The sequence below is a fragment of the Peromyscus leucopus genome, chromosome 17, assembly GCF_004664715.2.
Source record: "Peromyscus leucopus breed LL Stock chromosome 17, UCI_PerLeu_2.1, whole genome shotgun sequence".
NCBI classification, from domain to species: domain Eukaryota; kingdom Metazoa; phylum Chordata; class Mammalia; order Rodentia; family Cricetidae; genus Peromyscus; species Peromyscus leucopus.
In genome coordinates, this window is record NC_051077.1 from 44,676,323 (window position 1) to 44,692,605 (window position 16,283).

At 42.5% G+C, this 16,283-nt stretch overlaps 1 protein-coding gene across 4 annotated transcripts in view; it reads right to left on the reverse strand.

Moving 5' to 3' along the window:
* Palld (palladin, cytoskeletal associated protein) overlaps positions 1–16,283 on the reverse strand; it is a 413,286-nt gene that overhangs the window by 210,443 nt on the left and 186,560 nt on the right. For all 4 annotated transcript variants that reach the window (XM_028881038.2, XM_028881037.2, XM_028881040.2 and 1 more), the window contains exons 4-8: positions 12,301–12,367; positions 10,863–10,968; positions 8,346–8,420; positions 2,345–2,486; positions 1,393–1,416 (exon numbers count right to left, since the gene is read on the reverse strand). In XM_028881038.2, coding sequence (XP_028736871.1) covers positions 1,393–1,416; positions 2,345–2,486; positions 8,346–8,420; positions 10,863–10,968; positions 12,301–12,367 — 414 coding nt within the window. The remainder of the gene's footprint in view (positions 1–1,392; positions 1,417–2,344; positions 2,487–8,345; positions 8,421–10,862; positions 10,969–12,300; positions 12,368–16,283) is intronic.

Genomic DNA, 16,283 nt, shown 5'->3' on the forward strand with positions numbered 1-16,283 from the left:
TACCTACCTGTCTATCATCTATCTACCTGCTACTCTTTGAAACAGTAAATGAAAAGATGCACCCTTGCTACCTATAGGATTTCCAATTTGAGCTCATACAAAAGATTTATCCTCAGATGTTCCATACACAGGGGACCTAGCATTATTCAATTGTATACAAAGACATGTCACAAACAAAACATAAAGCGGCCTGTCTCCACAGCCTGGAAAGTGACCACAGTTTTTGATGTGGTGACTCTTACAATGAATGGGGTGGCATGCTCTAGTTGTAACTCAGAAGCCACTAGATCAATTCCAGTCATCCCCAAAGGATGTTAAGAAGCATCCTTTCAACTTTGAGTCCTAATAAGAGAGTACTCTGCTTTTAATGACCTGATATTCAGATGTGACAGGCTCAGGGGCAGAGCACAGTACCATGACCTGCTGGAGCTAACAGGGACCTTCAAATTCCCAGGCAAGGGTCAGGGCAGGACCTTGGCTCCCAAGGCACATTTGGCAGGATCTGCTTGCCGCTGCAGCAGAAGCATAAACAGCAGAAACAGGAAAATGCCATGTTTTTCTAACCTCTGTGAAGAAATAGCGGGACTGTGTCTTTTCTGATGGGAAAAATACAAATGAAAACACACTTGAGGTGGGGGTGGGGGACCTACTATGAAATACCTGGACACATAATTTTTTGGGTTCATGGGGACTCATAAATATACAAGAGGTCAAAGGCAGAGGAACAGTCAGCCCCCACACTCCTGGATCACAGAGCACTTGGGTGAGGTCAGATGATCTGGTAATGAACAGAGATCCCAGGGCACAGTGACTTTCTTCAAGTTTGTGGAACAGTAAAAGTTTATAGCTCTAGCTCGCAGATGACTGATGCCTGAGGGCTCACATGTCATGTCTGTGGGCTCTCTCCCTCTCTGTCCTGTCTTTGGGCTCTCTCTCTGTCCTGTCTTTGGGCTCTCTCTCTGTCCTGTCTTTGGGCTCTCTCTCTGTCCTGTTTTTGGGTTCTCAGGCACGTTTTTTAAGCTGTGGACTGTCTTACAGTGGGCTTTGGTCAGCAAAAATCTGCAACCAATTTCTCTTTTCTACTGGAATTTTAGAAGGGTTTTCTTTTGGGTCATGAGTCTAGTTAGCCTTCTGAGTACAAAACATTGTATTTGAAAAAGTCTTAAATCACACAGCCCAGCTCTCTTGTCTGAACAGCATGTTTTACTAATAAAGATGATGAGGACCGCAGCGCACAGACCCCATGATAAAGAAGACATTGTTTTGAAGACGGTCTCATGTTTCTAAGGGATTGCAAAAACATCATTCTGTGTGGTGTGTGGCTTTCAAACAGAAACAAAGACCTACTGAAACCCCAAAGATACATGACCCCCAACAGGAGAAAATGCTTACCGGGTTCAGCTGTTGATCTAGGTTCTGTTAGCATGAGAAAAGGGAAAAAAAGGAACAAGTATTAGAACAGGGTTTGGGGAGAATTAACCCACCGCTTGGCTCCCATCACGTTGGCTAGGCCGTGTGTGCAGAAATGGTGAGGACTCCCTCTGTATAGGGACAGAGTTAAGGCAGCAGCCACTCAGTTTACATGCCCATAATCCAGAAACACTGTGCACCGGGAAGTGTAAGACAACGTAGTTCCAGACAGGCTTCTTCCTTGTGAGCCTCTTAAAATGATCTGTCCACTTATGCGAGTATGTGGGAATTTTGTTCTAAAGGAAAGATCTATAGATTTCATCCACTTCAAAGGGGCTGCTGTTTTTTTTTTTCCTCCATAAAAAAGAGGTAGAGACCAATTCTTTTGTATATTTCACAAGTAGCATTTTGGAAGGGGTTGTGGGGCAAATTCCAGCATTAACTGCCAATTCTACAAACATCTTAGGCAAGAAAGAGTGGTCTACTCCCAGGCGCCTTTAATGAAGGCTGTGTCCTGCCATACAATGAAGGAGCAGTTTGAAGGCCTTCTCTTAAAGAAGTAGGCATTTTCTTTCAGGCACCCCAGTTGATAAAGAGCGTAATACCAGCATGGAGTGACCAACGCTGTAGTTGTAGAATGCAGTGGATACAGAAGGCTGAAGCTAGAAAAGCGACATTCACATTAGCGTTTTCATCTGTAGCTGAGCCCTCACAGAGGTCCCTTTGGTCCTGCCTTTACAAGGAGTTGTGAGAAAGGGGAAGGGAAAGAGAGGGCCGAGTTACACAGATTAATTTACACCCTGCCCATTATGGACTATTGAGTCTCATCCCATTTGGAAAATACAAAGCAAGCCCATCTAAGAAGTCCTTTTTAGTTCTTGTGAAACCAGAGAACACCAAACTGAACTTTGGGAGAATGGACGCGACTTCTTACTTTTCTGGAGAATCCTGAAGTCTGGAGAGTCTTGGATTTCACTGCCTTGCCGGAACCACTGGACCTGCATCGGGGGTGCTCCCCTGACTCGGCACTCCAGGACCACCACCTGGCCCTCGGAGGCTGCTGTGTTCTGTAGTTCCTGAAATTCAAGAAGCAAGTGGCCCTCCTCAGACATAAACATTCTCACAATGGGGAAGAAAGATGCCCAAACTTAGACAAAACCCCAAACACCAAGGAACACAACCTCCACAAGACAGTTTTAGAAAATAATCACCATGGACTCAGGTGAGGATGGATACCTTTAGGTTCACTGGTTACCAGCCTCTCACGATCTCTAGGTCATGAGATTAGAAAACTTTACTATATGGCCTGTGGCACCTTTTGGCCTGTTTACAGATTTGCACTGACCCTTGTTATTTGTGGAATTTGATGTAACGGCTGCTACTTTGCTTTATCTACATTTAATGGTAAACTGGTGGAATGCAAGGCTTCCAAATAATTATATTCCAAAGGTCTGCAGATCCTTAGCAAAGCCAGATAGGAAAACAAACAAACAAACAAACAAACAAACAAACAAACAAACCAAAACCCACTCATTTGCTTTGGCAGGTCCTCAGTCTTTCATGTACCCCCCCCCCACCTCTGCCTGACCAGTTTCCTATGTCCAGTTTATGAAGCTAAGGAGTTCAGCATTTTCTCATTTCCAGATTCGGAGTCAAATAATAAAGCTCACTGCATGTCTCCCTTATTGACCTTCGTTTCCACCTCCCTTGTAACTACTTCATTGCCCTTACCCCACTCCAAATGCAGACTAATAAATTTTTATGACGCCAAAGATAAATTAATGTAACTTTATGGACGTGAAAGAGGTGAAGTTTTTGTGCTTGTTATCAAATGCCAGAATGTTAAAAATTCCCTTACATATGTCCTCGTCCTACCTTCCTCCTCCAAGATGAACTAGTAACAAGGGCTATTTACACATTCAGACTATTTGAGAATTTGATTAGACTGATAGATACCTTATAGCATGTGTAGGCCTTTGGAAATAATTAAGTTATGATTTAAAAAAAAAACAACCATGTCTACAAACAAGCTAATACACAGAATTTGTTAAGAAGTGTGTGGACTTTGAGCAGGTTTGTTTTGTTTTGTTTTAAGGATCCGGGGAGTCACAGCTAGTCACAAATCTTATAGCAAATGGAGGAAATAATGCTTCAGCAAATGTCCTATAGGATGTGTGTTAAAGCGCTGTGGATATTCTAAAAGCGTACTGTGTTTGCCAATGAATTATAAAAGTATAAGGAAAGTATCTTGTGTGGGCAGGTAACAAGAATATCAATATCAATATATATATATATTATATATGTGTGTGTATATATATATAATGAAAAGGTTAAGATTATCTAAACTATTGACATTGGAGATGAAGCTTAGATGGTAGAGAACTTACCTACTATATAGAAAATCTCAAGTTTGATCTTTAGCACCAAAAAAAAAAAAAAAATCTAGGGGTAGTTGTTCATGATTTTAATCCTAACAACTCAAATTGTCCAGCAGATACTGAACAATCAGAAGCTTAAAGTCATCTTTAGCTATACTGAGAATTGAGGCTAGCCTGGGAGACTCTCAAAAGTATCAATGATTTCATCCCTTTTTCCACTTGCATTTCGAAGTGTAAGAAAACAGATGCTTTAAATGTCTTCTCATTTTCTCCTGTGTTTGTTTGCTCACTGTGTGTGGGATTGGGGTACAGACATGCCAGAGGATGGCTTGCAGGACCTGGTTCTCTTCTGCCATGTGGGTCCCAGGGAATGAACTTGGCTTTGGTGAAAGTGCCTTTATCAGATGAGACATCTTGCGGGCCCTAGAAAACCTCTGGCTTTTAAGCACATGTTTTGTAGTTTATGATTGTAGCCAGAGATGAGTTAATTTAGTGTTTCAAAGCATAGTGTGCGGTCCAGCTTCTATGGGCCAATCTATGAAATGGTTCCAGGAAGCCATAACTGGGACATAACAAATGACACCCAAATATTTTTCATGCTTGAGCTTTTAGGCATCAAAGGAGATCAGATTTATTCCTAAAATTATGTGGCTTTTTTTTCTTTTGTCATGTTTGAAAGCAAGAGTGTGTAGCAAATGAGTGGATGCCTAGAGACAAAGGCCAAAAAACCTGATTGCTCCTGGAGTTTGGTTACAGCTCACCTCCTCCTGTAACACACACACGCACGCACACACGCACACACACACACACACACGCACGCACGCACGCATGAATCGTGCATGGTTAAGCCCAGTAAACCCTTAAGACAACCTTTAGGAGCATAAGAAGAAGCCCTCAAAATGATGCGAATCAATGTTCAGAGACTTGCTTAGCCATCTGGATCATCATTCAGAGTGGCATCCGGGGACGTTGGATGTTTCAGGATCCATATAAAGAGACCTCTCATGACAGATCATGCTCACTTGGCATTGTGATTCCTTGGAAGGGTCTAAGGGAAGAAAAGCCCTCTGGAGTAGCCATCCTGTGAACATCCCTGTTGCCCACAGTCTCACAGTCCTTACCAGCTCTGCTGTGGGAGCCAACCCTACTGTTCTGCAGGATTCCCAAGCAGGAATGCTGGGAATCTTTACAGGAGCATGAGGAAATAGATGGAGGCACTCCCTGGACAGGAAAAGCCCACCACTGTTACCACCACACAAAAGACGAATGCCAGAGAAAGGACTCAGGGTGATGAGTCCCAGGGTCATCTGAGTTAAGAGCTGATACGGGAGCATTGTCTAAACCCACTCCACTAAACCTGACCTAAAGAGGATGCTGTGAACCCAGAGAGAAGCTGCCTGCCGGGAAAAGGAAAAAGCATATGCAGAGAAGAGAAGAATCTCGCAGAAAACAGGCGTACCACACCACACACCAGGTCAGAGGGCAGAGATGCACACATTCCTTCCACACCCTCTCGGTCTTTGATTTCTTAAAAATCAACATACGCTAAAAAGCCATTTTTCAGCCACGTTGCTAGCTCACAGAACACTTCATGATTTGATTCGTGTGGTGGCGGTAGCTGTGTCAGAATGACTGTTGACATTGTCTCTGTCCTAGTAGTTGGACGACAATGGAGGAATCTGAGGTTTCGGTTCTAGATTTTGAGGATGCTCTTGGTGTCCAGGAGGAATCGTTAACATTTACAGTGCCAGGCCATGATCGAGGAACCTTTTGACCTTGTGGCGAGGGAGAGACAAAATGGAACATCTGTGTTTCCTCCTCCTGTACCCCTAACGTGGGCTTGATCTGTTTCAGTGAAGGGTCATGTGAGTTTTGGGGTAGATTAGTGCAGGTTCAGAATCCCAGCATTGAGAAAACTGAGGCAGCAGGAAGATTGTGAGCAAGAGGCTAGCCTGGGCTATGTAGTAATACCATGTCTCCACCAAAACAAAAGGAAACAAAAATAAAGCCAGAAAAGAGGTGTGTTTGGCCTCAGCTGCCCCCAAACCAGCTGAGTCGTGGTTAAGGATGCACATGATGGAACACAGTCTTCCAGAGATGCCCTTGAGAGGTTGGCTGCAAAAAACTCTTATACTTTGTACTGGCTGTGAGCGTCCTCCTGTCTAAGTGGTCTCTGCTCAGAACAGCCGAGGAAAATGTCCCCAGCTGTTACAGACTTAGGTTTGTAAGGGTCTTAAAGGACTTCTTTTCCTGTTATTGTTGCTGGCTTTTGTGGAGGAGGGTTTCAACCATTAGCATGCATTTTCTTTCTTTTTTCTTTTGGTTTTTTTGAGACAGGGTTTCTCTGTGTAGTTTTGGTGCCTGTCCTGGAAATCGCCCTGTAGCCCAGGCTGGCCTCGAACTCACAGAGATTCACCTGCCCCTGCCCGCTGAGTGCTAGGATTAAAGGCGTGCCTGGCTAGCATGTGTTTTCTATGCTCACTGGAAACAGTGAGTGCTTAGGAAGAAGTTTTTATTAAGTTTGATTCACTACATAAAGATACTAAAGCTGCTTTTGCTGTGGCCAGACAGACATTCCTTCCCCCTGTCTCTCTCTCTCTTTCTTGAAGCAGGTACACATGCCACAGTCCAGGCCGACCTGGAACTCCCTGCATAGCCCTGGCTGGCCTTGAACTCACAACAGTCTTTGTACTACAGCCTCCTGAGGGCAGGGATGACAGGTGTGGCCCCCTCAAACTTCCTCACAGAAGTTTTATAGATTTGTTTTCTCATTCATCTCCAGCTTACTTGGAATTTATTTTTGTGGTAAGTGTGGAGTCCAATTAAAAACATATTTTTTTAACCCCCCCTGACAAATTCATTGTGTCCCTAAGTGATCTCTACGTGCCTGCAGTTATTGGGACATCTCTGTGGGTACTGTTCTGAGTCTTCATCAATTTGATGAGACTTGTGCCTTTATCTAAGTGCTTTGGATTTGGGATTTTTTTTTTTTTTTTTTATATTGGAATGTTTGCACTATACGGGGATATCTTGGGTATAGGACCTCTCCTAGTTAGCTTCTGTTGTCAACTTGGCATGGCCTAGAATTACTGCGTGAGTTTCAGCTGAGGGATTGCCTTCATCGGACTGACCTGTGGGCAGGCTAGGGTGGCGTTTTCTTGATTACTAATTGATGCAGGAGGGGGCCCAGCCCACTGTGGGTGGTATCATCCCCTGTGCAAGGCATCTTGGACTGTATAAGAAAGCTAACTGAGCAGAAGTTGGGGAGCTAGCCAGTAAGCAGAAGTGATTTTGATTTCTGCTGTAAGTTCTTGCCCTTGCTTCCCTCAAAGATGGACCGGGACCTGGTAGTGAAGGCCAAATAAAACCTTTTCCAGAAAGCACACGGAGACGGACACAAGTGAACACGAAATTCATTAATGTTTTCTAAATACCTCATTCATGTCCCCCAAGGAGATTTTTTAGACGGTGCTTTTAGTACACTTGTGTATTGACTGAGACTTGTCCCATGAGGCGGCAACTACAGGCCTTCGATCAATGTTCAAAGTTTTAGCTTTTAAAGCATTTCAGATTAGACGTGCTCAACCTTTATTATAACTATCGTATAATCTTTAGGAAGCCTTGATACCTTATAGGACAAGTGCACTTCTTCCCTAACACTGCCCTGTTTACTTCTCCAGTAGGACCCTGGGAATTTGTAGCCATATATATATAATATATATATATATAAAAAATAATAAAAAAAATAATCTAGAAAAGTTGCTAAATTCTATATCAAACAAATGGATAGAAATAAGGAACTTTTGGGAGTTCAGCTAAATTTGCATTAGATATATCCAGGGAACTAACGACTTCATTAGTCTTTGACATGAAAATGGCTTATCTTTCCTCTTCTTTGGCTTTTTAAAATGTCTTTCAATTAAGCTTTAGACTTTTCCTCAAAAAGAAAGAAAGAAAATCTGCATGGACTAGTTTCTGACTTCTGCAGTCATCCAATTACACGAGACTCATTCAACTTGGCGATGTATATTAACAACTTAAATGGAAAATTAGGTTTTGTGCTTATTTGTTTGCTTGCTTGTTTGTGTTTTTTTTTTCTTTCTGTGAAGCTTCCTAGATCTTTCAAGAGATTTCATTGGGAGTAAAAAGGGAAATTGATTAATTCTTGGGATTCACTGTACAGACTAGTCCTGGCCTCAAACTCTTAAAAATCGTCCTGCCTCTGGGACTACAAGGCATATGCTACCGTGCCCAGCTATAAAGAAAGAAAAAATTTAAATAATGAATTCTATCTGATTATTCATACTTCTCTTGGCTTTCCCATTAGGACCAGATATCTGGCTTTGCCTGCTTACGGCCATGTTTCTCAAACCTTGTCTAAGAAAATGGCCGCACAGTCATTATTCAATGAATACCTAGCTATCCCCTAAGGTAACCATGATGACCTGCCTATTAATATCTTAATTTCAAATCGTAAAGGCTGCTACATAAAGTCACATGTGAACGAAATGTAAGGACTAAAACAAACAGAGAGAATGAGACTTCCAGATGTCAGACCTTAGTAAAAACAGGAAGAAGACAGCCCGTGGCGGCTCCATCGGGTCGGCAGAGATACGAAGTCGGACTGTGAACCTGCAAGAGTAGAGACACATGGATCGGATTCTCAATATATAAATCTCTGAAAAGATGGACCAAAGAAACCTTTCACTATGAGAGATTCCTCCACTTGAATGAATCGAGCGTATGAAAGTCTCGTCATCCATCACCTGCCAGCCTGCTCTTACAGCGCAGACATTGTTCAGCTCCCTCATTTCACATCTGTTCCTCTTCTCTCTTCAAAAGGATATTGGAGGTAAGAGTTCCCCGGGTCCTGGGGGAATCTGGGAGCTTTTAAATGCTATTACCAAATGGATTTCTGTGTGTGGGACTTCCACAGGGATCTGTTTAGAAGTTCTCACAGACACTATATTTTATTTTAAAATACAGTCTGGATTCATTGAATCAAAAAGATAAGCTATTGTCAATGAAGAGCAAAGTAAATTATGGAAACATCTACCTATCTAATTTTTCATGTGAATTCTTTCAATAAAGGAGGATAGAAAACACAAGGAAAAGAAGTGAAACTCATTTCCTGATGTGTAAAAAGCTGCTCAAGGTCCTGAAAAGTTTATTGACTAGCATCCATCTCAGGCGGAAGTAAAAGGTTCCAGAATTGTGAATGGAAAATAAAAAGTAGTGAATGAAAATTTGTGTATGTATGTGTTACATTTGCTTATTTTCAAGTAGTCTGGATTTATTTACTTGTAAATTGATAGCAATCTGATACCAAGTGTCTGAATACACACCACGGCACATCACAGTGCTCTGGGGCTGCTACAGCAGTGACAGACCTTACTCATTGTCCCTGAAAGACTTCTTACTTGTCAAAGGCTTGTCATTTGGGAGGTCTGTGTCTCACTTGTCACTATCTTTGACATCCAGAGACTATATGGTCACATTTATAGTACTGCTCCATGTCAGACATTGTTTGAAATGTCATATGAAGACCATCTCAGAGACCCTTCAGAACACTGCGAGAGACTGTTGGCGCGACAATCTCCAGTCTGCAGATGAAGGAATTAGGCCCAGAGACATTAGTAAGAGCTGGGATTCGAACCCCGGGTACTCTGACTCTCAAGTGTTAGACTTTCCGTCTCATCATGCCCACCAGGAAGAAATGATGAGCACCCCCACCTCACATCTGTAAACTAGGATGCATTACTCAGTGTTCCTGTAGAAATAAACCACTTGAAATGCACTCTGCACATAATGATTGCGTTTGCATCTATATGCTACTGTATGTTTTTCCGTTCTGTATTTCACAATGAATTCAGCCATGTTAGGAAGGATCTCAGGTTCTCCCCAGCGGAGTCTATAGACTGGGAAGGAGTGGGGCTGACGACTTCTTTATGCAATCAAGTGTCTAGCACAGTGCTTCCCATCCAAATAAACGCCTGTCAATACTTAAAAGTCAAACTCTTGGACAGAAACTGCCCATGGACTTGACCAGAGATAATTTTAGAAATGTCGTTCTGGTTCAGGGGTTTAAAGGAATTATCTATTGTATCTGCCATTTTGTTGATTCTTCTCAAGTTTATGAACAAAAGTGTCTTTTCTCTACTGATTTCATCTTCTACATGCTACAAAGTATGTATGGCACCCAGTAGTTACTATAATCCTTATGGGTAATATTATGGATAATGTTATAGGTAATAAAAGCTGATGGGAGGCATGAGGATTCACATGAGACAAATCTCTTCAGTAGGGAGAGATTCACTACCAAGAGTGTCAGGGGACCCTTCTACAAGTGTTATAATTAAAGATTTATATCACATATATTATTTAAATTTTTTTTTACACTTAAAAAATAATGTTGATGGTGTTTGCGAAGTAAACTCACTACAGTTCCTTCCCAGTAGCTGGTCTTTCTTTGATAAAGCAGTCTTGTACTGATACTAAACCAATATTAAAACAGTAGAGTAAAGGCAAAGAATTGGAATTGTTTTTTTCTGTGCCATACTGTTTGGCCTTCAGAGACAGGAAAAATTCCTGCTGGTGTGTGAACTTTCCTGGTCTCTCTAATAAGCTAATGAGATGGGAACTGGGTGAAAAGACAGAGAGTAGACACACTGGAGGACAGACAGACAGACCTAAGGCAGGCGCCATCATCCTCTCCAAGCTTCCTATGTGACTAGAGATGTTGAGTTACTGTGTGCTTTTGATTACAATTTTTTGTTTGTTTTGGTTTTCATGACAGAATTCCTCTGTGTAACGGCCCTAGCTGTCCTGGAACTCACAAAGATTCACATGTTTTTGGCTCCCAAGTGCTGGGATTAAAGGCATACACCACTACCACTGGAGAGAGTATTCTCAATGAGCTAAAATGAGACCATTAACACTGGGTTTCTTCCTTTGACCGTGTTTTTACTTAGAAAATGTTACCAGGGAATGTGTCAGTTAGACTCAAAGTCCTATTCTTCAAACAGAGCAGCCTGCCCCTGAACTCAGCTCCTTGCCGGCTCCAGGCACAATTACCTGTTGCACAGGAATAGATAAGGGCTGAATCACAGCTGTGGTCACTCCTGTCTTGGGAGATGAGGTTCCTATGGTCAAGGAAACAGAGGTGGTTTTCTTCTGAGCTCTGGAAAACAGAGAAGCAAGCGTTAGGTTTTTTTGTTTTTGTTTTTGTTTTTTGTTTCCAAATCAGCAATTGTTTTTTAAAAAAGAATTTTACAGAAGACCTGGGCTTCTTTTCTGTAGACGCAGTCTGCTTCTATTAAAATTTGTTTCAGAAGTTGGAATTCATTAAAACAGATAGCCAAAAAGAGCTGTGTGGTCAGTGCATGGATAGAATGGACTTTAATAAATACACAGATGAAAGGAAAGTAGCCAGAGACAACTCACATGGACAAAGATTTTTAAGGTGTTATCCTTAAAAAATCTCAAGAGAAAATAAAGCTCCAGTCTTTATCAGTAGGCAAATATTTGACATCTTTACGGTGAGGATCCTATATTTAACTCAGTTTTAGTGTTTGTTTTAGGGGTAGCAGCTGTCTTTTGTGCTGGCTTCTAATGTGGTTGGGAATAGCTTGGCATTTTTGTCTTCGTGCTCAGAGTTTCAGTGAAATGGAAAGGAAAAATCTAGAGGAGTCCAATTCCAGGCTCTCTGTCAAGGCTGTGAGGTCTTAACTTGAACTCGAACTTGAATCAGGACAGGTAAAGTGTACAACACTTTACGTTCCTTTAACATCTGTGACTATCTGATGTGGACTGGACATGACTTTTCAAAGTATATATGATTATTTCATTATTGTAATAGTCTTACAATACAGTACTTGCACTAATGAGTAAGGATCTAGTCAGGGAAATTAGCATATATATACATATATACATATATATATATACATACATATATATATATTTACTAGCAAATTAAAACATTTGTTAGCACATTTCAGCATTAATGGAGTTTTCTCCCAAACTCAGGTAGATTTGAATATGCTTTTGTAAAATAAAGGAGACAGTAACATTTTACTAGTAACCCACATCTCTGTAGGGATAACCAAATTCTGGTCTTTTCAGATATAAGGCTTAACTAGCAAAATATTTTTATATAAAAGAAAATCAATATCTGGCCCAATTAAATGTTTTTGATCCTCATTCACACCTTAGCAATAGCCAAATTGGTTTTCCTCTCAGTATGACTGATCCTGTCATTTACTTACAAATCAGTCCCCTGGCTGTCTCTGAAGCTAACAACAGCACTTGACTCAATTTTGGCATACTCATGATGAAATACAGACCCCCACCATTTAAATTCATGTGAAGGCAGAAATGGTGTCCCAATCGCAAACACTTGATCTCCGATGGACATGGCTTGACCCTTCCCATCCCAGCACATTTGGCTTCAAAACCAAGCAGTTCGCTACCCTTCCATGTTACAAGGGCCATCAGGGGACTCAAAGACACTCACTGTGGCATAGCTCCAGCTTTTGATACAAAAGGTAAGCTTTCACTGTCAGAGTCTGTCGAACTGGCTCCTGGGAAGACATTGGAAATCATGACACAGTTAGGATGTGGGCGGCATTGGCATCTAGAAGAATTCCAGAGTAATGGTCTTCATTGGTAATAGTAACATGCAGTCTTATTTGTGCTACGAATGCACACAAAACTGAGGATGATTCAGTGTCAAATCCCTTTTTATTGTTTCTTCAGAAAATCATCTTTTAAAAGTGCTATTAATAGCTTGCTTTAGACCACTGAGCTTGCCATGTCGGGTTTATTATTAGCTTCATTTTTATCCTGTTGGCCATCGCAACCATCCATCCTAGACAGCCATGAGACAGAAGTGAGTGTCTTTGTGGAAAAATGCCCATGGTTTTAAACTTTAACCCTGGGGGGTCGCGAGGTGTGGGCTGCTGATGTCTTCGCCACTCGTAACTCAGACTCGGCTTCCTGACCCTTCATCTGAGTGGGGTAGTGGCTTCACTACTGGATTCATAGGCTCCCTGATTTTTGGATCACATCCTCCCAAACTCATTTTGTTCCTGAACTAAGGGTCAACTTGTTGTATTTTTAGCTCAAGTTAAACTGCATTTGATTTTTAAAACTAGTTTGTTTTATGTGCGTGTGAGTGTTGTGGAACATGCTGGTGAGTGTGTATTCATGCCCATGGGTGTGTGTGGAGACCAGAGAGGGATGCTGTGACTTCCTTCTGCAGCTGTCTGCCTTATTGCCTTGAGACAGGGTTTCTCCCTGTCCCGGATGCTCACTGTTTCAGTTAAGCTGGCTGCTCAACCAGTCAGTCCGCTTGTCTCCACCCCTCAATGCTATGCTTTCTGATACAGCCATTTATGGCTTTTTACATGAGTGGTAGGAATTCAAACTCAGGTCCTCATGTCCATACAGCAATCATTCTTCTCCAGTGAGCCATCTCCCCAGCCCTTGCATTTTAAATATTTGTTTTTAATATTTAAATATTTATTTTTATCGTGTGTGCGTGTGTGTGTGTGTGTGTGTGTGTGTGTGTGTGTGTGTGTGTGTGTGTTTATGTGTGTACATGTGGAGGTCAGTAGAACTTTCAAAGTTAGTTCTGTCTTGACATCTTATTGGATCTAGGGGTTGAGTTCATGCCTGAGTGCCAGTGCCTCTGCTAGTGTGCTAAATTATCTCACCAGCCTCAAACTTCAGTGGGTACCTATTGGGTATCATGATGTTTTAAACAACAGATTTAAATTTCTGATGTTTCTTTTAGAATAAAATTTTCATTCAGGGTATTAAAATTATCTTACAATACACATATGTGACCAAAATAGATTTCATGCATGTGCAGAGTTGCCAAATAATTAATGAAAATATATTTAAAAAATAATCATGAAGTACAGACTTATATAAATTGGGTAGGATGAGTGGGCGGCTTCCTCAACACTATTTGATAGATACTTGGCATATGCTTTTCAGTTTAATCCATTGACACACATACATTTATGTACACAGGTAGACAAATGGATTCCTCCTCAATGAACTTTGCACATGGTACCTATCAGTACATATAGAATGTCTATGTACACTCAGTTCTCTTGGATGACTGCTTGAATTCCCTCCCATGCCTCTGCGGCAGTCAGTCTCTCAGGTCTTTTGTTGACCTTGAAAACAGTCATGCTGAGGTAAGTCTGCTGGAATGCTTGTTCTGTTCCTTCCTACTTCTTCAGTGTGGGTGTTCTTCACCTGGCTCCTGAACTGCCCCCAAAGGCCCATGTCTTCCTGTTTCTTTTCCTCACAAATCCATCCTTCTCTTAATGTCAGATTAATTTTTCCTAGTGCACACCTTTCCTGCTAAGGCACAAGAAGATGTCTGAGTCTACATGAGAACTCCCTTATATCTGACATGCAACTGATTTCATGATTTCCTTGCCAGAAGTTTCAGCATTTATAAGTCGCAAGATCTCGATCACAGAATTGAATGTACTCTTTGGTGAACAGTACTTAGGGAGCCGGGATGTGGTCCCAAGGAAATTCAGCACACACACACACACACACACGCTTGTAGAGTCCTGTTCTTGTGAGCACACAGATAGAGGAGCAAGAACTAAATACCTTATATGGCAAAACAGGGAAAAGAGAAAGCAGGAGAGGGGTGTGGGCAGCGATAGGAATGGAGTGGGCTTGCACTCCAAGTAGTGAGCAAGGAAGGCTCCTAAGGATGGAGGGGAGGGAGAGAGCAGTCTGCCTCGCCAGGTTTCAGTGTTTATCTTATTGTTTGTCTGCAGTTCTGGACCCACTTTCCTAGGACACACACTTGCTGTTCTGTCTTGTAAGGTCATCATTTTGCCGTCTTCTCTGAATTCTCAGTGTCTGTTGTTCACACTGTGCATAGCACCGATCCTTTCTGCCCAGGGGGCAAATTGCCAGTCCTCTGAGTACTGAGGTACCATTAAGGAAGGAAGGACCAAACTGTGCATATTTAATATTTACTCAGCAGTCAGCTTGGCCCGTAGCATCACTGGATCATTAGACCCCATTAGAACTTCACCGAGAAGTAAGTTATGCCCGATGTATAGGCAGGAAAATGGAAGAACCAAGCTGGTAGGTACGTTCGTTCGTTCTCAGAGGTGGTGACAAGCCACCCTCTTGTTTTGGATTGCCGCCCCCCGCCCCCACCCCAGTGACCTTCTAGGCTGTGCATATCTGAATTCCTCAGAGTGCTTATGTCCATGCCAGCCAAGGGCTGGCCTTTAGCCTCTGCTGGAATGAGTACATGCGGTTAGGGAATTGCAAGACTTGTTTGGGGACAGGGAGTGGAGTGTGTGGAGCTGGGCAAGGAGCAGTTGAGACCAGTTCCATACATAGGGCAGGTTTCCAGGCTAGAGCTGAAGGAGTGAAGTTTGTTGACACAACACGGTGCGTGGTGCTGACTGAGGTTGGTGACGGGACTGGACTGCAGGATTAGCTCCTGGGGAGGGGAGGTTGCACTAAAAAAAAAAAAAAAAAACAGGCAAAGCACCTGGAAGACCGGAAGCAGGCTTTAGCAGAGGAGGAAGCTTTCTCTGGGATGCAGAGGTGGGAGGGGCTAAGCAGGGGAGGCCCCAGGAACTACCAAGGAAGGCTGTTATCAGCATGGGCAGGGCTATTCTGAGATAGCGGCTTAATTGGATCATAAAATTGACTGTGAGGGGAACAAAGTCCTGCGGATATGGTCCCAGGCTGTCTCGGGACTGCTCAGCAATATGGGAGAGAAGTGGCTAGTCTCACCTGACTCCAAACATTCCTAGCGTGTAAGAAATATGATACTTCTCCTCTGACGATTTCTATTCTAAGTCATTCTTGTTTTTAAAAAAAATTGTGTGTGAAGGGGGGCACAAATGTCATAGTACACATGCGTAGGTCAGTGGGCAACTCTATAGAGTCAATTCTCTCCATCCACGCTCTTACGTAGGTTCTAGGGATTGAACTCACATTGCCAGCCTTTTGTGGCAAGTGCCTTCACCTGCTGAGTCATGTTGCTGGCCCTCATAAAATATCATTCTTCCTGTATGTGGTGGCTTACGCCTCTATTTTTAGCACTTGGGAGACTGAGGCAGGAGGATAACCTTGAATTTAAGGTTAATCTGGACAACTTAAGGAGCTGAGTCCCAGCTTAGCTTCAAATAGTCTGACCCTGTCTGAACCACCACCACCACCACCACCACCACCACCACCACCACCACCACCACCATTACCACTACTTTACAGAAGGAACAAGAACAAAAGACTTATTCTAGGAGCCAGGCATTGTGATATGGGACTGAATTTGTATCCTAGAAGAGGAGGATTCTAGTGAGTTTAAGGCCAGCTTGAACTACTAAAGAAGTCTTGTCTTAAACAAACAACAGACAGACAACAGACAGACTTCCTTGGACTGTGGTACAGCACAGCTGCAGAGCGCCTGACTAGCACATGAAGACCCTGGGTTTGATC